Source organism: Castor canadensis, chromosome 8 (assembly GCF_047511655.1).
Source record: "Castor canadensis chromosome 8, mCasCan1.hap1v2, whole genome shotgun sequence".
Classification (NCBI taxonomy): Eukaryota; Metazoa; Chordata; class Mammalia; order Rodentia; family Castoridae; genus Castor; species Castor canadensis.
Genome location: NC_133393.1, coordinates 90605734 through 90626678, shown reverse-complemented (window position 1 = coordinate 90626678; position 20945 = coordinate 90605734). Strand labels below are relative to the sequence as shown.

The 20945-nt window shown below is 40.2% G+C and overlaps 1 protein-coding gene across 6 annotated transcripts in view; it reads left to right on the top strand.

Annotated features, from left to right (window-relative positions):
• Positions 1-19725, top strand: part of Cbx5 (chromobox 5) — a 36052-nt gene extending 16327 nt beyond the window's left edge. For 5 of the 6 annotated variants that reach the window (XM_020164074.2, XM_074083546.1, XM_074083542.1 and 2 more), the window contains 4 exons: positions 481-659; positions 4065-4251; positions 8558-8658; positions 11010-19725. In XM_020164074.2, the coding sequence (XP_020019663.1) occupies positions 523-659; positions 4065-4251; positions 8558-8658; positions 11010-11160 (576 nt within the window). In that variant the 5' untranslated portion in view covers positions 481-522 and the 3' untranslated portion in view covers positions 11161-19725. The remainder of the gene's footprint in view (positions 1-480; positions 660-4064; positions 4252-8557; positions 8659-11009) is intronic. The other variant, XM_020164075.2, reaches the window with a different exon arrangement.
• The last annotated feature ends 1220 nt before the right edge of the window (positions 19726-20945 follow it).

The window sequence follows — 20945 nt, the reverse complement described above, 5'->3', positions numbered from 1 at the left end:
GTGTGTGTGGTACTGGAGTTTCAACTCAGGGCCTACAACCTTGAGCTACTCCACCCCCTTTTTTTGTGATGGGTGTTTTTTTTGGGGGAGGATAGGATCTCCCCAAAAACTCTTTGCCCAGGCTGGCCTCAAACCGAAATCCTGCTGATCTCTGCCTACTGAGTAACTAGGATTACAGGTGTAAGCCACTGGCTCCCGTCTGTGACCCATTTTTTTAAATTAAATTCTTAGGATTGTCTGTTGAATGATTCTATAATCATACAACCCTGGAGAAGGATACCTGGCAACTTTATGTTATGCCCTGTCTGTCCCATCAAGAACTGACAGTTTGAGCTGGAAGCATGCCGCAATTGGTGTAGCCTGCCTGCCTTCCAGGCAGGAAGCACTGAGTTCAAACCCCAGTACCACAAAGGAAAACAAAGAAGTGACAGTTTTTAATCCTCACATGGATTGTAACCATTTTATTCTTTCCTTTTGCAGGAACCCCAGTGGCCTTAGCCCTTCAGGTGGAAAGAGTGCGACATGGGAAAGAAAACCAAGAGGACAGCTGATAGTTCTTCTTCAGAGGATGAGGAGGAGTATGTCGTGGAAAAGGTGTTAGACAGGCGTGTGGTAAAAGGGCAAGTGGAATATCTACTGAAGTGGAAAGGGTTTTCTGAGTAAGTGCTTCTTTTCAGGTTTTAGGACTCCCTAGAAGTAGACACCTTTGGTTTACTTACATATAAGCCATCACCATCTTTGTCTTTTTCCCCAACCTACTCAGCTTTCTTAAGAATCAGAAGACATGGCAGCAGACTAAACAGTCTCTGCTTGTAGAATGATAGTGCTTTTGAGAGGCAGTAGAATGAATTGGTTAGGAGCATAGACCTGGGAGCCAGCAAGATTTCACTTATTATACAAACTGGGTAACCTTGACACTAATTTCTGTAATAGTTTTCTCAATAAAGGAAGGATAAGAGTCTATAGTTGTATGTAGCTCAGTGGTTGAGTACTTGCTAGCATGCTTAAGGCCCTGGGTTCAATCCCCAGCACCACAAGAAGAGAAAAACACAAATAGGGATAAGAAAGAGTACTTACATAGAATTGTTGGAATTATGTACAGAGCCTGACACATAAGCTTGGTATAAGCATAAATTTATTGTTAGTATTGTTTTGGATTCATCTAAGCTAAAATTTATACATTTAAGCAAATTATAAAGAGAAGTTGATCCCATAGCCCATAATTCTCCAATATTGGACATTAGAATATTGGATTGGTTCAGGTGGATTGGTTTCAAGTTGCCTAGCAGGCACAAAGCCCTGAATACCACCATTAATGATGATTGTAGAATGATCAGGATGAGTGCTGAGTGTGACTCAAGTGGTAGAGCATCTACCTAGCAAGCTCAAAATCTTGAGTTCAAATCCCAGTACCACCCAGCACTCATCCTGGTTGTGCTGTGGTTTTGAACTCAGAGCCTTATCCCCAAGCATTCTACTTGAGCCACTCCCCAGCCCTTTTTTTTTGTGTTGGGGGTCTCATGAACTGTTTGCCTGGGGTTGGTTTCAAACTTCGATCCTTCTGATCTGTGTCTCCTGAGTAGCTAGGATTACAGGCACAAGTCATTAGCACCCAGCTTCCTTTGGTTATTTTTGAGATAGGGTCTCACTTTATCACCAGTCAGCCTGAACATGATCCTATTTGTGCTTCCTGGTAGGGATGGTCTGCACATGTCACCACACACACCCAGCTTTTTATTGATTACATGAGGTCTTACGAACTTTTTCTTGAGCTGGCCTTGAACCTTGGTCTAGGATTACAGGCATGAGTCACCACACCTGGCCTGAAGCACCCATCTTAACAAAAGATTTAAATCTGAGACCAACATTTCATTTGTAAAAATTTTCAACATAGCTGGTGTGGTGGTATAAGCCTATAATCTCAGCATTGGAGAGACTGAGACAGGGGGATTGCTGAATTTAAGGCAAGAATGGACTACATACTGAGATTCTGCTTCAAAAAAACCAAAAAACAACAACAACAAAATTTTCCCCACAAACAGAGGGGAGGTAAAACAAATTTAGAGTGTACACTAAGATACATAATGTCTAGTTTTTTTTTTTTCTTTTTTTGCAGTACTGGGGTTTGAACTCAGGGACTACACCCTGAGCCACTCCACTAGCTCTTTTTTGTGATAGGTTTTTTGAGATAGGGTCTCTTGAACTATTTGCCCTGGACTGGCTTTGAATCAGGATCCTCCTAATGTCTGCCTCCTGAGTAGTTAGGATTATAGGCATGAGCCATTCATTGGTGCACAGCTAAGAGCATGTCTTTTAAAAAAAAAAAATGTTCTAAATATTCTAAATGATTTAATGTTTTGCTAATAGCTTTGGATAAAATCAGGAACCTTCAGAACATAATGAAGGTTATTCATTACATGAACTAAGGTTTCTCATCTGGAGCACTGGCCATTTCAGGTGAGACCATTCATGCATTGCAGGATGCTTAGCATCTCTAACACCCAAAGTGCGACTGGGTAGTACAATAGTGAGAAAATGTCCTCTTTTTCTAAAGAAGAGTGGTATCACAACTTTCACTGGCCGTAAGAACCAAACCCTCATATACACTATATCGTTTTTTCTATACATTGCATACCTATGATAAAGTTTAATTTATAAATTAGGCACAGTGATTAGCAGTAACTAATGATAAAGTAGAATAATTACAACATACTATAATTATAACAACATACTATAACAATATACTGTAATTCACCACTGTGAATGTGGTCTTTCTCAAAATATCTTACTACATTTTACTCAACCTTTTTGTGAAGATTTGAGATGACAACATAGTGTAGGCTACTCTGTAAGGGTTATTTGAATATAAGCACTGCAGTATCATAACAATCAGATAATGGAGACAAGTACTAAGAGGCAGGTAGGGTGTGGATGGTCTTGACAAAGGGATAATTCACATTCTAGACAAAGTGGAGTGGTGTGAGATTTCCTCACTACCCAGAACAGCATGAACTTTAGAATGTATTAATTGTTATTTCTAAAATTTTCTAGTTAATACTTTTGAACTGCAGCTTACCAAGGATAACTGAAACCAGAAACAGGGACTAACAGATAAGGGGAACTACTGTATGTACTGGACAATTGTCAGATTCTACCTCTTGTGTTCTTTTCAGTTCTCATAAAAGCCTTTAAAAGTATTTTCAATTTCCAGATGAGAATCTTCCCTAAAGATCATATAGCTTACAGATAGTGAAACAAGGCTCTACTATCAGGTATATTAGCTCAAATGATTTAGAAATAAATTTCACCTCATTCTTAAGCTCCTTTTACAGAAAGTTTTTAGGTGTAAATGGCTCAGATTTTCCTGTTATTTAGCTTCCTATTTAAGTCAGATTATTAGATTTTTTTTTGTAGTACTGGGTTTTGAACTCATGGCTTCATTACAAAGCAGGTGCTCTACTGCTTGAGCCACACCTCCAGTCCATTTTGCTCTGGTTATTTGGGAAGTTGTATCTCACAAACTGTTTGCTCAGGCTGGCCTCAAACCACGATCCTCCCAATGTCAGTTTTTCAGGATTACTGGTGTGAGCCACCAGTGCCTGGCTGAATTTTACTTATTTTTTTTGGCAATAGTGGGATTTGAACTTGATTTTGCACTTGCTAAACAGATGCTTAACTACTTGAGCCATGTCCTAGCTCTTTGTTATTTTAGGACAGAGTCTTAACTGTGTAGCCCAGGCTGATCTCAAACCCTCAGTCCTCTTGCCTCAGCTTCTCAAGTGCCATAGGAGTCTCTTGATTTAAGCTTAGTTAGAACCAGTTATTTGGGCGGGTTTTGTTTTTGTTGTTTATTAATATAAAGTATTTTTTGACAGCCTGGTGACAGTAGACTTGAGTCCAGAGCATTTGAATTAAGGTACTTCAAATCCTACTGGTAGAGAGCACTTGCCTAGCATATGCATGGTCCTAGATTTGATCCCAAAATCACAAAAATGAATAAGTGAAATAAAGTGCTAGATTTTATCCCGTATTCTTTTACTTTTCTCTCTGTTCTTCTTGCCTAGGGAGCACAATACTTGGGAACCTGAAAAAAACTTGGATTGTCCTGAGCTAATTTCTGAGTTTATGAAAAAGTATAAGAAGATGAAAGAGGGTGAAAATAACAAACCTAGGGAGAAGTCAGAAAGTAACAAGAGGAAATCCAATTTCTCAAACAGTGCTGATGATATCAAATCCAAAAAAAAGAGAGAGGTAAGTAAGCTTCCTTTCCATTTTCTTCTCTTACTGTTCTTTTGCCATCTCCACTCAAAAAGCGACCTTACTTTAGTTATGTCTGTGCTAAGGATGGAGCTACAAGGTAAATTGAACAAAAGAGCTTCCAGGGAGGTATGTTGATTAACTACAACGCCCCCTCCTGGTTGAGTGAGAAATGTAATTTATGGCACTGAATTTGTGTTAAAGTGGCAAAACATTAAACCCCTTGGCCTTCTCCACACATACAATGTTTAGTTAGGGAGTATCTTTGAGTTTTTTTAAGGATGGATGGAAAAGAACTTTGAAATGTTTATGACTTCACTTTTACTTTCTGTTTTCTTTTGTTCCAGTGATAACACTTATTTTCAGTCCTTTGTATTCTTTGTTCTTTTTATTTGGTAGGCTTCATGCTTGCACAGCAGGTGCTCTACCACTTGAGCTACACCTCCAGTCCATTTTGTTCTGGTTGTTTTGGAGATGGGGGGTCTCATGAACTATTTGTCCAGGATGGCCTAGAATCATTATACTCACAATCTCAGTCTCCCAAGTAGCTAGCATTACAGGTGTGAGCCACCAGAGCCTGGCTTTATCTTTTAAATTTTTTTAATATTTACTTTAGAAAGTGTGTTTATGAAATTTTGGTTTGATTCAGTTACATCAATCTTGCTGATCTTTGGCTAATGCAGCTAGCATAAACATTGTTATTACCTCTTCTTTTTTGTCTGTGTTCATCCCCCACACACACTCCATCTCATAGCTTTCAGCTTTCCATTTATTTCAAGGTTATGAAGCCTCTATATTGAAGGATAATAGTGTACCTTTAAAATGTATTTAAGTAAAAACATAATTCCACTTTAGAATCTTCTATCACTGCCACAAGCAATGCTTTGTATTCTTACTCGGAGCATTTTCAACTCTGCCTACATATTAGATTCACCTGAGTGGGGGGATGCTTTAAAAACGCTCCATTGTTGGGGCTGGATGTGTAGCTCACTGGTAGAGCACTTGCCTAGTATATACGCAGGCACTGGGTTCCATCCCTAGCGCTGCAAGAAAACAAAATCCAAAACTTTTTGTCTGACACATAGCTGGATGTGGTGGTGCACGTTTGTAATCCCAGCACTTGGAAGGCAGAGAATCATATGTCCCTGGCTAAGCTAGGACTACATAAGTAGTCCTCAGGCTCAAGGCCAGCCTGAGTTACATAGTGAGACCGTCTCACACCTGTAATCCTAGCTACTCAGGAGGGAAGCATCAGGAGGGTAGCAGTTTGAAGCCAGCCCGGGTGAATAGTTAGAGAGACCCTGTCTACAAAACAAAACTCTCTCTAGTGCCTAAGATAAACCCCAGACCAGTTAAATGAGAATTTCTGTGAGGTGGACCCAGGCATAAGGGTTTTATAATAGCTTACTCAGGTGATTCCTGGTCTCCATGTGTGGAGGGGAGGGGAATGGGAGACCAGTTTAAGAAAAAGAATTGAAATTCGAGTGAAAGATTAGAGGGTGCAGGTTAGAGTGGACTCTTAATTTGTGTCTGTATCCTTATTTGTTTCCCTGATTAATTTTATTTTTTTAATAGCCTTTTTGTTTATTTTTGCAGTTCTGGGGCTTGAACTCGGGGCCTACACCTTGAGCCATTCCACTAGCCCTTGTTGTGATGAGTATTTTCCAGATAGGATCTTGTGAATTATTTGCCTGGGGTGGCTTTGTACCATGATCCTCCTGATCTCTGCCACCTGAGTGGCTAGGATTATAGGCATAAGCCACCAGCTCCTGGCTACAGCCTTATTTTTAAACTACCCTATTCTACTGCATTCTGTATGTCATTATGATATACTATATCGATAAAGGATTTGAAAATGCTTTCCCTTCTCTAAGGAGCTAGGACTTGATTATTTTTTCTTTTTCATTAGTCCTTTGTATTTTGTTTTTTTTTGTCATTTGATTCGTTTTCTAGCTATGTTAAGACAGCAAAAAAAAACCAGCATAACTTTTTTATGTAAGATTTCTGACTGGGCATTTGTGACGGAGAGTGTGTATTCCCTCAACCTAGGGTGTCTGTCCTTTTAAAAGGAGCAGTCTTAGTATTCTAGTTTAGTTCTGCTGGCCAGAGCAGAGATTTGTTCCTAGGCCAAGTTCTGAAGCTGCTGACCTTGAAAACAACCCCCATGTTTCTCTCCTATCACAGTGTTCATCTGGGGCCCCTAATAGCATTCTCTACAGTACTGGTGGCTGTCAAGTAGACAGCTGGAAAGATAGGTGATTCCATGTTTTAAAGGTGTGTGTGGTGTGGGGCAGGGCTGGTGGGGGGGGATTACGTTTTGTTAGAACACTGCAGAAGAAATTTGTTAGTCGGCATTATGCCTGATTTAGGATTACTGCCTGTGTGATGATTTTAGCATTTCCTCGCCTCGGCTCCTTTTCAGCAGCTTGAACATTTTTCTTCTATTCCTCCCCTGCTCTCCCTATGTGGCAAACTATTTTCAGCCGCCAGCAGTAATTTACTACTCAGTCCATGCGCCAGCATTCCAGCTGTGAGCAGCTGTGTGCACATCTGGGAACCTCTTCCCCTTTAAGCGCCCCAAAAGAGGCTGTTTTTAAAACTCAGTGTCTCCCCTTGATCCATGCATGGAATGTCCTTCCTATTGTGCCTTCTGGTATCTTTGGGGACCACCTGGACCCTGCATGCTTGTTTTATTTCTCAGAGGAAAGTAAGTTGAATTTCAGATAAAAAAGATCTTATTATTAAAATCAGACACTAGAGATTTCATTCATTTGGGCAGCCTTTTTTTTTTTTTTTTTGAGGTACTGAGGCTTGAACTCAGGACCTTCACCTTGAGCCACTCCATTACCCCTATTTTTGTGAAGGGTTTTTCGAGATAAGGTCTGTGGAACTATTTGCCTGGGCTGGCTTCAAACCAAGATCCTCCTGATCTCTTCCTCCTTAGTAGCTAGGATTACAGGTGTGAGCCACTGGAGCCAGCTAAAGAGAAACACCCATTTACATTTTTTTTTTTTTGGGCGGGTGGGGCAGCACTGGTGTTTGAACTCAGGGCTTGCTAGGTTGGTGCTCTACTTGAGCCACTCTAGCAGCCTTTCTAAGTTTTTTTTCCTTTGTGTTGCTACTAAATAAGCTTGCATTTCTTCTGCAATAAAGTTTTGCTTTGTTTTTTTGTGATGGGGTTTTATTTTTTTTCAAGATAGGGTCTTGTGAACTATTTGCCTGGGCTGGCTTAAAACCCTGATCCTCCTGTTCTCTGCTTCCTGAGTAGCTAAGATTATAGACATGAGTCACCAGTGCCTGGCTAAATTACTTTGTATAAAATTTTGCCTTTTTCTCGCCATCAGTGAGTATCATTACACCTGGATCAGACTCTCTACTCTGTATCTAGATTGTATAATAGCCTAAGATCAAGTTTCAACACTTTCCTTATGAATTAAGGTATTTGGAATTACAGTCCAGTTTTGCTTCTAATGCTAACAACTTACCTACATTGGGAGGGGATAGGCAGACCAGGGTCTTCTCTCCAATGAAGTACATGAGTATTACTGTTTTTAATCTTTGAAATTCGATTTTTTTTTTTTTTTTTGCAGTGCTGGGGCTGGAACTTAGGGCTTTCACCTTGTGCCACTCCTACAGCCGTTTTTGTGATGGGTATTTTTGAGATAGGGTCTCGCAAATTATTTGCCTGGGCTGGCTTCAAATCTCAATCCTCCTGATTGCTGTCTCCTGAGTAGCTCGAATTGCAGGCGTGAGCCACCAGCCCCCAGCATGAAATTTACTGTTTTTGTAATATTGACCTTGCATCATTCTTATCTCTGTTTCTTTTAAGACTGTGAAAAGAGGTCCTAAAATTACTGGTCTACAAAAATAAAGATTGAGAGACATAATATGTTTGAAGTTTAGAAAGTAAAAACTAAACACAGACTTGTGCATCATCTGAAGCTACAGCTAGAGGTAGTCATTTACAATACTGAGGAGATTCCAAGCGAGTAGGAACAGAGGAATTCCTAGATAATGATTCCAGCATACCTTACAGGATATTAAAACTTTTAGCGGTCACTCCTAATCTTTTGAAGGGAATACGAGGGAGAATGACTGCATCTTGCAAAATTATCTTTTGGTCTCACTATAACTGGCTGATTTAGTGTACTGTATTTCTTCAGTTTGAAGAAATTTTCTGGATTGGTGACACAAATTGTATCAAGCAATATTAATGTAGGCTGTGCTTTGTTGAGCTGAAAGCTGAAACTTTTTTTTTTTTAACCCTTTCTTGAAGTTGTAACCTCTTTTCTGTTCATAGCAGAGCAATGATATCGCTCGGGGCTTTGAGAGAGGACTGGAACCAGAAAAGATCATTGGGGCAACAGATTCCTGTGGCGATTTAATGTTCCTAATGAAATGGTGAGAGAGATTGGGCCTCACTTTACAATTGTGTTTCTTTGTCAGTGATTTGACTTTGTATAGAAGATAGGGTGGCTACACTGAGAATTCCCAGACTAAAAGTTTTGAATGCCAGAGCTCCGTAACCAATTTCAACTGCCAGTATTAAATGAGAATTACAGTTTACAGTGAATTTATGACATTCTCAAGCTTTGGTACTAAGCCAAATTATAATAGCCCACATATCAGAAAAAGGTAAGTTTGGGATTGAAAACATACAAACAGGACCTAAACATCTGTTAGTATAGTATCGAAGCATTTGCTCTAATACTATGAGCTGATGACCATGACATAGGAGTCCACTGAAGGTTTCTACCATCATTGAGGGCCAAGACCACTGAATGAAATCTAAAGGAAAAACAGTAATTTCAGCAATAAACATTAAGGTTAATACTGATCAAATTACAAGTTATTTTATCCAGTAGAGAGAATAGCTTTTAGAGGAGAGTTGAGTACTTTCCTCCATTTTGTTTTTGGATGCACTGGGGTTTGAACTCAGAGCCTCATGCTTGCTAGGCAGGCAGTCTTATCACTTGAGCCACTCTACCAGCCCTGTTTAAACATTGTTTGTTTGTTTGTTTTTGGGGGGCAGTGTACTGGGGCCTGAATTCAGGGCCTGTACCTTGAGCCACTCCACCAGGAAAGTGAAGGATTTTTTCAAGATAGGGTCTTGAGAGCTATTTGCTCAGGCTGACTTTGGACCATGATCCTCCTGATCTCTGCCTCTCTAGTAGGTAGGATTACAAGTGTGAGCCACTGGTGCCCAGCAAGCATTGAGATAGGGTCTCATTATACCTGTTTGTTTCCAGGTATTGAGGCAGACTAGACGTAGGAAAAGTTTGGGGCTCATGTAGGTTGTCTGGGGATGGGCCAAACCACCCTCACCTGTCTGGAACCCCCCATGCCTCTCCCCACTTGGTCAATTTTGGGTGGGAACCTCCTGGGCCTGCCCTCCTGTGGGGTAGTGTAGGTTTTAAAGACCTGGAAAAGAGAAACACGCTCCCTCTGCCGGTGGATTCCACCTGCACCCACTGTGCCCTCTGCCTTTTCTTCCTTTCCTCGCCTAGCAGAACAGGTGACTCCCTTTTCCTTGATAAAGCTATCCTACCTCTCCACATCCATGTGCTCTGCTTGGATTTTTCCATTTGGAGCACAAAAAACCACGATCTTCTGATCACAGACTGCACCGTTGCCAGTAACAGTATGATACAGAGAGGGTTCATATTACAGTGCTACTAAGGAAGCTAATTACCCTAGTTGTAAAACCAAAGACTGGGTTTTTGTTGTTTTTGTTTTTTGTTTGGTGCTAGGGATCAAACCTGGTCCTCACATTCTAGGCAAAAGGCTTAATATTTTATCTTAATCTGAATACTGTTGACAAATTATGTAGAAGTCTATATTTGAAGACTTAACATGCTGTATCAGAAGAAAGGAACCATATTAACTGCTTTTTTCCTCATCAGCCATATGTGTTCCTTATGACTTACACTCACATATTAAGTAGCTTTTCCACCGTAGCCCACAATTTAGGTATTTGCTGTAAGCTGTGTTTCCCCTCTCACCTATAATACTTTTATGAATTTCAAGTACTCAGTTTTCTAGGAAAGGAGGTGGTTAAGTTTTTTCACATCTCATGAGAATTTTAATTATTTTTTCCTCTTGATTTGTAATCATAATTAAGTGTGTTGCAAGATATTTTTTTGTGGTTGTAGGTCTGTGTAACATGGATAATTGAAATATGCAGTTAAATTTCTATTTTCTTACTGTTCCAATTCTGACTAAAGGAGTAATGAGTATTTAAAAGGTCACAAGGTGAGAAGGATTAGGACCCTTTCACTTAGGCGATCCAGAAACTCAATTGATCAACTTATATATAATCAATTTAGTTGAATGTAGGTTTGATTCTGTTTGTTCATGTGCTCATACACACAAAAATAATGGAAGTAGAATAAATGTAACTTGTTATTCATTTTTGACCTTGCCTACCATGTTTTGCATCTGCACTCTAGCTACAGACTTCTGTATCTGTCTGACATAGTTAAGTGACGTTCAGTCATAATTTAATTCATTTAAATTTCTCCTTGCAAATATTGAACTGTTAAAAGTCTTTTTGTTTTTTGATGCTAAGGATGGTACCCAGAGCTGTGCACATTCTAAGCTCTACTACTGAGCTATTCCTCCAGCCCTGTTAAGGGTGCTTTTCACTTGAAATCAAGGTATAAGGAGGAAATCAAATCAACTAAAGTCAAATAATGCCATAATGGACAGATTCTTTCATTCTTATTTCCTCTCCTTTCTTTCTTTCCTTCCAGGAAAGACACAGATGAAGCAGACCTGGTTCTTGCAAAAGAAGCTAATGTGAAATGTCCACAAATTGTGATAGCATTTTATGAAGAGAGACTGACGTGGCATGCATATCCTGAAGATGCAGAAAACAAAGAAAAAGAAACTGCAAAGAGCTAAAGGAGGGGGTGGTTTCTGTCATTTCTCTTTGTACATAATACATTCACCTCCTTGCCTCCTCTCCCTTTTGCCCACCCCCTTCTATCCTAAACACATCCATAAAAAATGTGCTTATCACTGTGCTCCACAGGAGAAATGTTGGTATTGGTTCTCTTGTAACATAACTGATGGTCTGATTCATGATAAGTGTATCTCTGTGAAGACCAGGCATTTACATACTGTGTATAATTCCCACAGTTTTTTCCTATGCCCTGATCTTTTCCTTCTGCTCCCTTGTGACCTCAAGATGAATTTTAACTTTTTAATCACCTTAGAGTCTTGATCTTTTCAGGGTTGGTTGATTTTTAGACTGGGGGATTTTATTACAATGATGATGAATTTTGGTTCCTTGCTTTGGTTATTAGGACATGTTGATGACCAGCTGGCCTTTGTTCTGATGTGTTGGGATGGAAAGGATGTTACTTGTCTTTTAAGAAGCCTATAGCAACTGCTTACATTTAGGGGCTTTCCCAATCTTGTTTAGCTCTACCCAAGAGAAGACAGGGTCTCTGGTATGATCGTCTGAGCCACCCTCTGCTGTTTATCCTTATTCATCCTCCCAGAATAACTCAGTCCTTAAGAGGGCTTGAAACTACATTGAAATTTGTCATAGCACTCCTTTTAGCCCCAGGACTTTTGGCCTTGTTCTTAGCATTCCCCAAGTGTGCTTCTGTAAGGTGGTGTCAATTTGTCATTAAATGACAAGGTAATTATCTGTGGAGAGTCTTAAGCTATATATTGCAGGAGGGTGATGGGGTAGGGGCAGGATACAGTTGTTTTTATTATCACATAGGGTATGTTTGTATTCTTTCCTTCCATTCCTCATATTTAGACTATGTATTTATGTAGGCGTGAGTGATTGCCTGGTGCTTGCTTGTGCCAAGGTGCTAGGCACCCTCCAACCCTGCCAACTTTTGTGGTCTCCCAAAGCATTCCTGTTAACCAAAGAGGCTTCAGACCTGACTCTCACTTCTCAGTGGACCCAAGTTTCCCTTCCATGCCATTATTTTCAGTGGGGAATTCTGGGAGAGGAGCCATTGGCTTCAATGTTAATTTTAAATAGTCAGCTTTCTTGACTCCTGGATTTGCCACCAAGAGTCCCCAGAGTATTAATGCTCTTCCTTTTTTCCACCCTCAAACTTTTAGATTTTTCATGTTTTTCAAAACACATTTCCATGGAAGACTACCACCTCAGAAAGTGATGATCCTGGTGTGCTGACACAACCTTTTTTCTCTATTCAGCAAAATGTTTCTCTTTTGGTTTCCTCTTGTCTTGCTACTACATTAAGAGTTTTTTCTGATCATATCCTTTTGCTTTTGTCTCCTAAGAAGTGCTGCCCTACTTCTTTGTATCCTTTTCTTCTTGTAGTTGAGGGGGCTAGAGAATTAGGACTAAAAGTAAGGAAACAGCAGGGTTTTGAGCATCCTTGTCCCAGCCCCAAAGCTGAGGAAATAAGAATAGATCCTTGAAATAGCCTTATTTCTAGGGTTTATCAGCCACTGAGGTTTTCTTTGTGTGTGTGTGTGTGTGTGTGTGTGTGTGTGTGGTTACTTTTGATTTTTAAAACATATAGCTGTCTGGCCAAGGGCATCCAACCATTTCTAGATTATTCATAGTAATGAGGGGAATGGATGGATTGCTCCAGTACACAGATGAGCCAAATAATATGCAAATCATAGACCCATTCATAGCATTTGTTAACATTGCTTCCCTGCTCAGCTGCTGATTGAATTCTGTGTGCTTGTATAAATTATGTCAAAAATTATACTGCACAGTTGAGAAGACAGCTGTTGCTGCAGTGACATGGCAGACAGAATAATGAAGCTTTTGGTTTAACTCAGCCAGGAAAATCTTTCTGAATGGTAATGTGGTTGGGTAAGCACTCATAACCTATAACCCTACATGGGTGGGAGTTTTACCTTCATATTCCATTGTTCTCTGAAGGAATTAAAGGCTAGATCAAGTTCTGGATAATTGACAACTTTTTGTATTTAATCTGATGAGCATCAAAAAGAAGGAAAGGATAGAAAGCAGATTTATCATATAAGTAACCAAGGATATCAGTTAGGGTAGACAAGTATAGGAGAAAAGTAGATCAGAGCTTCTGAGGATGTGATCAGAGTTTCTTGATATGCAACTAGAGAAAATGACACCCTATCCAAGTAGTCAGTGTATGCCTTTTTGTAGTACTGGCCATGTAGACTGCATATTTTAAAAGCAAAAACTTAGCATGAGGGCAAAAAAAATCAAAACAGCAGTATTTGGTATCTGAGAGACCTGGGATACATGATTGCTGTGATACAGGTAATGTTTAAGACACTCATAAAAAAATGTGATTTTCTTTCACTAAAATAACCCTAATATCATGTACTACTCATCACCTCTCTTAATACTCTTCATTACATTTTTTTCTGTTCTCAGTTTATAGAATCATGTTTTTCTTTTTTGTTTCGTTTTTTGAGACAGGGTCTTCCTGTGTATCACTGCCTAGGCTGGCCTGAACTTCCCATCCTCCTGCCTCCTCAGACTCCTGAATGCAGGTGGTGGTTCTCTACCGAGTACCACCAGTAACCACCCTGCAGACCATTTTCTTTATATTCCCCATATATATATATATATATATATATATATATTCTCTTTGCTACCTGCAACTGGTTCAGAAAGAAAGAGAGCAGAGCAGCAATACTAATTTCAGCCCTCAGCATAAAGGAAACCAGATGTCTGCTTATGCCTCCAGCGTTTGTTACTGCTGAGTAGCTGTCCTTTCCTTTAGAGAGTTGCACACCCAAACAGAAAACTCTTTCATGGAGCATTCTTCCCTCTGCAGACTTAGTAGCCATGGACAAAACACTCTGAAACTCTTCAGTTTCAGGTGCTTAAAGTATAATTTTCCTGTGTTTAATCTTCTTTCAAAACATCTTTCCAATGCCGAATTTCTTCAATTAAATGATATCCCTTTCTACCAAGTTTAGCAGAGCTTTCTATAGTAGAGTTTACCAGGGACAGCTTATCAGGCTTTTCAGTCCTGGGGCATTTATGGTATAATCAGTTGCTAGGAAAGTCAGCCAGGATAGAAGTGCTTATTTTAAGCCTGGGGACCTTTTGGACTCATGATGCTCCGAGCACTGAAAAGTCTAGATGGTCCTTGGCTGTCCTCAGCCAAATCTACATATTATTTTTTGTTGTTGATGAAGAGTTGATCCTGTTCCAATAGTTTGGGCTGTCATTATTCTTAACTCTTTGTTCCTGTTCTGTTGCCACCCTGCAGGACATTGTCCTTTGTTCAGGCCAAATCATGAGGCATTAGAAGGGTTGTAGAGATTTTTGTCAAGATTTTATTGGATATGTGGGTTAGCCCAGCTAAGGCACAAATGATAGATCTGTTTTCGGGCTAAGGAGTGATTGTCTCTACTGTTAGGATTCAGCTTTAAGGGCCTAAAATACTACTTTGCCCTGAGATGAGAACCACATTAGATTTGAAGAGAGAAATCTTTTTATTTTTTTGCAGTACTGACCCTGAGATATAGGACCTACCACTTGAGCCAGCCCTGAAGTGAGGAATCTTTCACAAATCAGGTTAAAGGAAAAGCTCATTGTTGATTCATGACCCCATCCCTTTTAAAAATAGTCTTGAGGTCTGTGCTTTTATAATCAGACCACCAGGCATGCCTATGGCAAGGCAGAGAGAAGAAAGGTCTAGAGCCAGTATATTGCAGTGTTATGTTGTCTTCTGCCACTAACAAAATGATGTTTTCAAAATTAGAGATGTTGTCAGCTTTACCTGCAAAAGCAGGTGCCCCTTTTAGCCAATTTTGCATTGAGCCATCCAAATTCCACCTCCATTATCATATATCAGTATTGGTTTCATTCAACACACTCATTTTTTTTTTTTTTGGCTTTGTATACAAAGTTAAAAAAGTACCTTCACTTAAAAAAAAAAAAACTTTCTTAGTGATACGAAATGAGCTGATCATTAGTAGTTTTGTGTAATAAATGCTACAAATGGTAATAAATTCTGACTTATGGGGAGATGGTACAGTTTGTGGCTCTAGAATAGGGGAATGAGTCTGGAGGTGGCTTAGAGGTAGAGTGCTTGTGTTACATGCATGAGGCCCTGGGTCGACAAAAAATAAAAATAAAAAATATTAGGAGAATGACATTGATTGGTTCATATGTGGAAAAGATCCTGTGGCCTTGGATGAACTGAGCTAATTGGCTATGAAACACAACAAGGACTTATTTTATTCCAGAAAATGAAGCTGAGAGTTATAAATGCTATCATTACTGAGAGAGCAATCAAATGAGTAGAAATTGAGAACCCCAGAGTTTGGTCCCTGGTTTGGACTCTGCCAAAGTATCTAGGGGATGTAGTTAATGTTGGCTTGTGGAAAGCATTAACTATGTTGCAGATCCAGTTTTGGGTTACATTGTGGGTCTGTAATGCTATTGATTCCTCATGGACATTTTATCAGAGTTTCTCACACCTTTTTCAATTTCTCATCCCTTTTGGAGGAACATGAGGGTGGCTTTAAGTACCTGAGCATTTGTCTCTGGATAGTATAGGTGTTTTTGTTTTGTATTTTGACATTACTGGGGTTTGAATTTCATGCTTGTTGGGTAGGTGCTTTATCACCTGAGCCATGCCCCCAGCTAGATAGTGTAGTTTTTTCCAAAAGGGTGAGTTCTAAGCAGGGACTTAGCATTAGTTATATGGAAATGTTTCCCAGAAATACACCTATCCTGGAATCTCAGACTAAATCGGAAGTGAAACCTAGCTCAGTTAAGAAATAATCTTAAGAAAGTTCTCCATTCTTACTGAGAGTGGTGCATTTTTGTAATCCCAGGTCTTGGGAGGCTGTGGCAGGAGGATCATGAGTTTGAGACCAGCCTAGGCTACATAGTAAGACTCTGTCTTAGGAAAAAAAAAAACTTCTTCATTCTGACTCATGTGATCACAAGTAAAAGATAATTAGCTCTGCCTGGGTAATTGAGAATTGACTAGCTTTGAAGTCATAATTCCCAGGAATTAGTCTAACTGCTCTAGAAAGTTAAAATGCGAAGTTGTTTGTATAGTTTTCATAAAAACAATTCTAGCTTCTTTTTTTCTTGTGCTAAATTTCTTGAACTTTAATCTACCTCATCTTGTCTTTTTAGAGTTACTTCTTCCTGTCATTGCCACTTGAACATCACACTTGACTTTGGGTGTTTTCTAAGCTGGAATTTCTCCAGTACATTGAGAGCTTATTCTCTTGCTTTTTGTCCTGGTCTTCATTTCCCATAACATCATCTCATATTACTCCCTCTGTAAGAGACATATTTTAAATAGTTTTAAAGTCTTGTTTTATGGGAAAGAGTGATCTTTCAATGCTATTTGTCACTGAGGTCAGTAAAAGAAAGAGTTAAGAGGTGGGGGAGGGGTCAGATCCTGCTCTAGAGGCAAAAGCTGACAAGGAAAAAGCCATTAATTAAGGCAGTTTCAAAGTCAACTGATTTGTGATCATTAATGTCACAATAGATCAAAACCTAATTATCACAGCCTAGGTAAGAGCCATAAGTATTAATCGGAAAATCTAATAGGAAACTATTATCAAGAAATTAGGCCAAATTGAATGCAATGAACTTTTTATTGTCATCCTTTTATTTATTTATTTATTTTTGTGATATCCCATGGCATTGGCAGGTATGACCCTAACGGCACACTTTTAAAGGAACTTTCTCTCTCTCTCTCTCTCTCTCTCTCTCTCTCTCTCTCTCTCTCTCTCTCTCTCTCTCTCTCTCTCTCTCTCCCTCTGTCTCCCTTTTTGAGACAAGGTCTTGCCACATAGCCCAAGGCTAGCCTTGCCTTCAACTTGTGATCTTCCTGCCTCATCCTCCCTATTGCTGGAGTTGTAGGCATGTCCCACCATGCCTGGCATTAAGGATTATTTGGTGGGGGAGGGCGGGGGGATGATTCCAAACAGCCTGAAACTGAACTGTCATTGCCAAAAGACTAGTTTTGAACTTTATCATCACCTGGATTTATCCAGTGTGATCAGTCATCAGCACATTTAGGTCTTAGGATGGTTTTTGGAACGAGAGTGTCCCTGTGTTGTGTCACAACATTCTAAGGCTTAAGTCAGTGTTTTCTAGTTACCAGTAGCTTTAGAATTTGATTCTAAACCAGCACTGGCTGTGGGTTTTTCTCCACCCACTCACTCTCTGCTCTAGTTTTAGGATAAGGGACTTAATGACTTTTACCAGAATCTAGAATAAGACTAAAGGCATCAACTGATTTTGTTTGTTTGTTTGTTTTTGTCTTGTGTTAAAGAACTATGCCTCTGCAGGAGGAAGGAATAGTATAAGAATCCATATGTAGTTGTAGTTACACAGAGGTCATCACTTACGTGCTTCATCTTGAGTTGTTTATGGAGATACTGCTGCCCTCTGGGTGTGGCACAGTGGGATATGAGGCAGTAAGAGGGTGTTTGGTGGTGCTGGGGGTCCTGTGCTATGAACCTTGCAGCCCTACAGGAACATTAGCAAGCCCACATTAGGGCAGTACTTATTAACTAAGAGTGGTCTTGCTTCTTTCTGGATTTTGGGAATTTGGGTATTCAATACAAAATTTTGAGAAATCAATGTAGCTTAGTCCTTCACCTTTTAAGTGAATCTTTTTTTTTTTTTTTACAAAATCATGTTTTTAATGTTTAAAATGTAATTTTATTTTCAAAATATCCATTAACACATGATTTTTCAAAAGCAGGTATTTTCTCCAAGGTTACTCATATTATACTGGGTAAAAAATAGGCCCTCAGTTAATAACTGTGGGTTGATTGAGTTCATCTAGTTTGTAGAGTAAGTTATACCTACCAACTCTGAGAAGTAAATACTCTAGGAAGTGGAAGAATTGAGTGGATGCTTACTATGTGTGCCAACCTCCTCAACTGATTTATAATTGCCGACCTTGGGCAAGTCATTCCTTTCAATGCCTCAGTTCCCCATCTGTCAAATGGGGGTAATAATACTGACCTACCTCACAGGGGTGTTGTGAGGCATTGGAAATCAAAGTTGATAGAATACTTTAGGGTCCTTTATGGAGGATGCCTTGAGCCGAAGCTTAAGCCTGACACAGGCTTTAGTCCTCACTGAGCTGGCTCCAACTTTGGAACTACTTAGTGATCTCGGCTAATTCTCTGCCCCCACCCCTCATCAAAGCTGCTAGTTCTGATGTTGACAGTGTTTTTGTGAATGTTGGAGTCTTAATAGTCCACACGTTCTTAGGATGTCATGGGGGAAGGCACTAGTATTTTCTTTGTCTTGCATTCACAGAGGAGTCTATTTCAAACCCAGGAGCAATGATTAGGAAGTCAGGAGGCAGGGATGTTGCTGCTTGTCTTTCTCTGCAGGTTGGGAATTGAGATCCTATTCCCCATGGACTTGGAGCCCACTTAAGACTGTCTCAGGAGCAAAGCAACTCTAGTGGTTTTGATTTATGTTGTTGCTTTTCATTCCTCAAACAGATCCCAAGCCAGCTAGGTCATTGCAGCCCTTTGTGCTCCTAAACCTCTGGCTCCTCATAAAAGCCAGATGATTCAATAAACATAACCACTTCCTCAACCACTCCCCCCCCCCCCCCCGCCAAGAGCTACATTAGAATTTTTTTTAGAAATAAGTATTATACTCAGAATTGGGCATTGGTCCTTAAGACTTCATCCAGTTCACTGTATTCAGTAGCTGTCATCTCTTTCTCAGTGTCCACAGTCTGAAGCTGACCTTGAGAAAACCTTGGACACTATTTCTATTTGCCCAGGTATGGGTTCAAGAGCCTTACTGTCTCCATCTCAGTTTAGGGGCTCAGCCAGCTCCTCTTCCCAAATAGGGCTCTTTCTTCTTTCCCCTCTTTGGCCCATGAAAAAGCACAAGATCCTGGCTCCTTGCAGTCACATTCCAGATCTCTGTATCTTGTGGACTTTGCTCCCATGTTTGCTGGCACTGGCAGTATCAGACAGTTCTGTGGAGTCCTGGAGGATGAAGAGCACAGTCTCAGTACTGCTAAGTAGCCAGGAGTTAACTGGCCTATGGCCTTCTGGCCTTCCCACCACTTCCCACAGGATGGAATCTAAGAGACCCAAGAGGCTGGGTTTCTTCCACACTGCACCATCCTGAGTAGCAAAGCAAGTCACACTTTATAGTCAGATATCTGAATGGAAATGAGACATTGAATTCTCCATGGACTTTTGGTTTGTGGGGGAGTTTTGGTTGTGTCTCTTGATTTTATTTCAGCCAAACATGTCTGCTTTTGGATTTTTAAAAAGATTTTATATATGTATATATATACATATTACATATATATATATATATATATATATATATATATATATATATATAATGTAAATGTTTAAAAGTAGGCATTTATGTGTTTCCACAACTGACATCCAAATCAGACCTCATTCTCTCTCCCCCTCTTCCGCCCTCCTCTTCCCTCTTTTCATACTCTTGTATTGGTTCTAATAAACGGTTGCTTTTCAAATATGCACGCATCTTGAGTGGTGGTTTGAAGATGTGAATCATAAACCCCTTTTTAATTTGGGCCCTGGAATGTTAGTCATATATTTGCCTTTGTGAAAAAGCAGTGAGAATTGGAGCAAAGGGTCTTTTTGTCCAAAAGGTTGTTGGTCTCTGAATTTCTACAAACAGCCACTGGGTGGCGCAAACCCAAGGGAATGAGAACACCCAGTTCCTATTCTGTTCCCTGCATTATTTCAGTTTATATGCCTTTCTGGGTTCCCTGCTCTTCTTGCTTCCGGCAGTTCAGAGAGTAAACATGGGCCTTCAGGAGCCCAGCACACTCTTGTCAGAATCAGCTCATTGTTACTAGAATTTAAGAAATAGCACATCAAGCAAACACAGTCTAAATCCGGTTTAAAAATCCCAATATTATGTGCATTTATAAGTATATGTTTGTATTTGCTCTTACTGATTTGCTTCACAAATACCCAAGAAACTTTTCTTGTCTGAGGACCAAATGCTTGTGGGCCAGGAATGTGGTGGAGATCGTTGGAAGTTACATTAGGAGAGAGAAAGTATGCTGAATAATCAAGGATTTATTGGGTTACGTGAGTCTGATGCAGCTCTGAATCTAGCGGACATGGACAGAAACTCTCACAGAAGAGTGAGGAGGACGCAAGGATCCCAGAGCCCAGGTGTGCTCTCACTGAGATGTGACCTGAAGTCCTTGATTCTATCAGCTCATATCTGCAGTTCTCTCTTGCTTTCCTTTCTTGCTGCTGAGTTATAGAGTCTCCCCAGTCTAATCTCGTAAAGTCTTATGAAGACATCTGTAGGTTGGCTGGCTTAATGGTCCATGACCCCATAAACATGGGATAGGAGAGCCATTTGGTCCACTTCAGAGGCAGACCCTTGTGGACATTATTTATTTCCTACCTCTGAGGCCTAGGTCTGCTTGCCCTCTTCCTTTTCGATCTCTTTGTAGGTCCTGCACCATCCTGCCAGTTTGTGCCTGCCTCAGGCTAACTGGAAAGCACAAGTCCGGGTTTGAGGCTGCATTCCCACCCCCAAGCAACTGTGTCTGATTTTTGCCTCCCTCCAATGAGGGAGAACGTCTGCATGGTGCTCATTCAGATGAGTTCTCATCGCACATTACTCTTTCCCCAGGACTCCTACCTCAGACTGCTGGAAAAGTCCAGAACCAAGCAATTTTAACTTTACTAAAGGGCTGCAGAGCTAGTGAAATTGACACAGCACT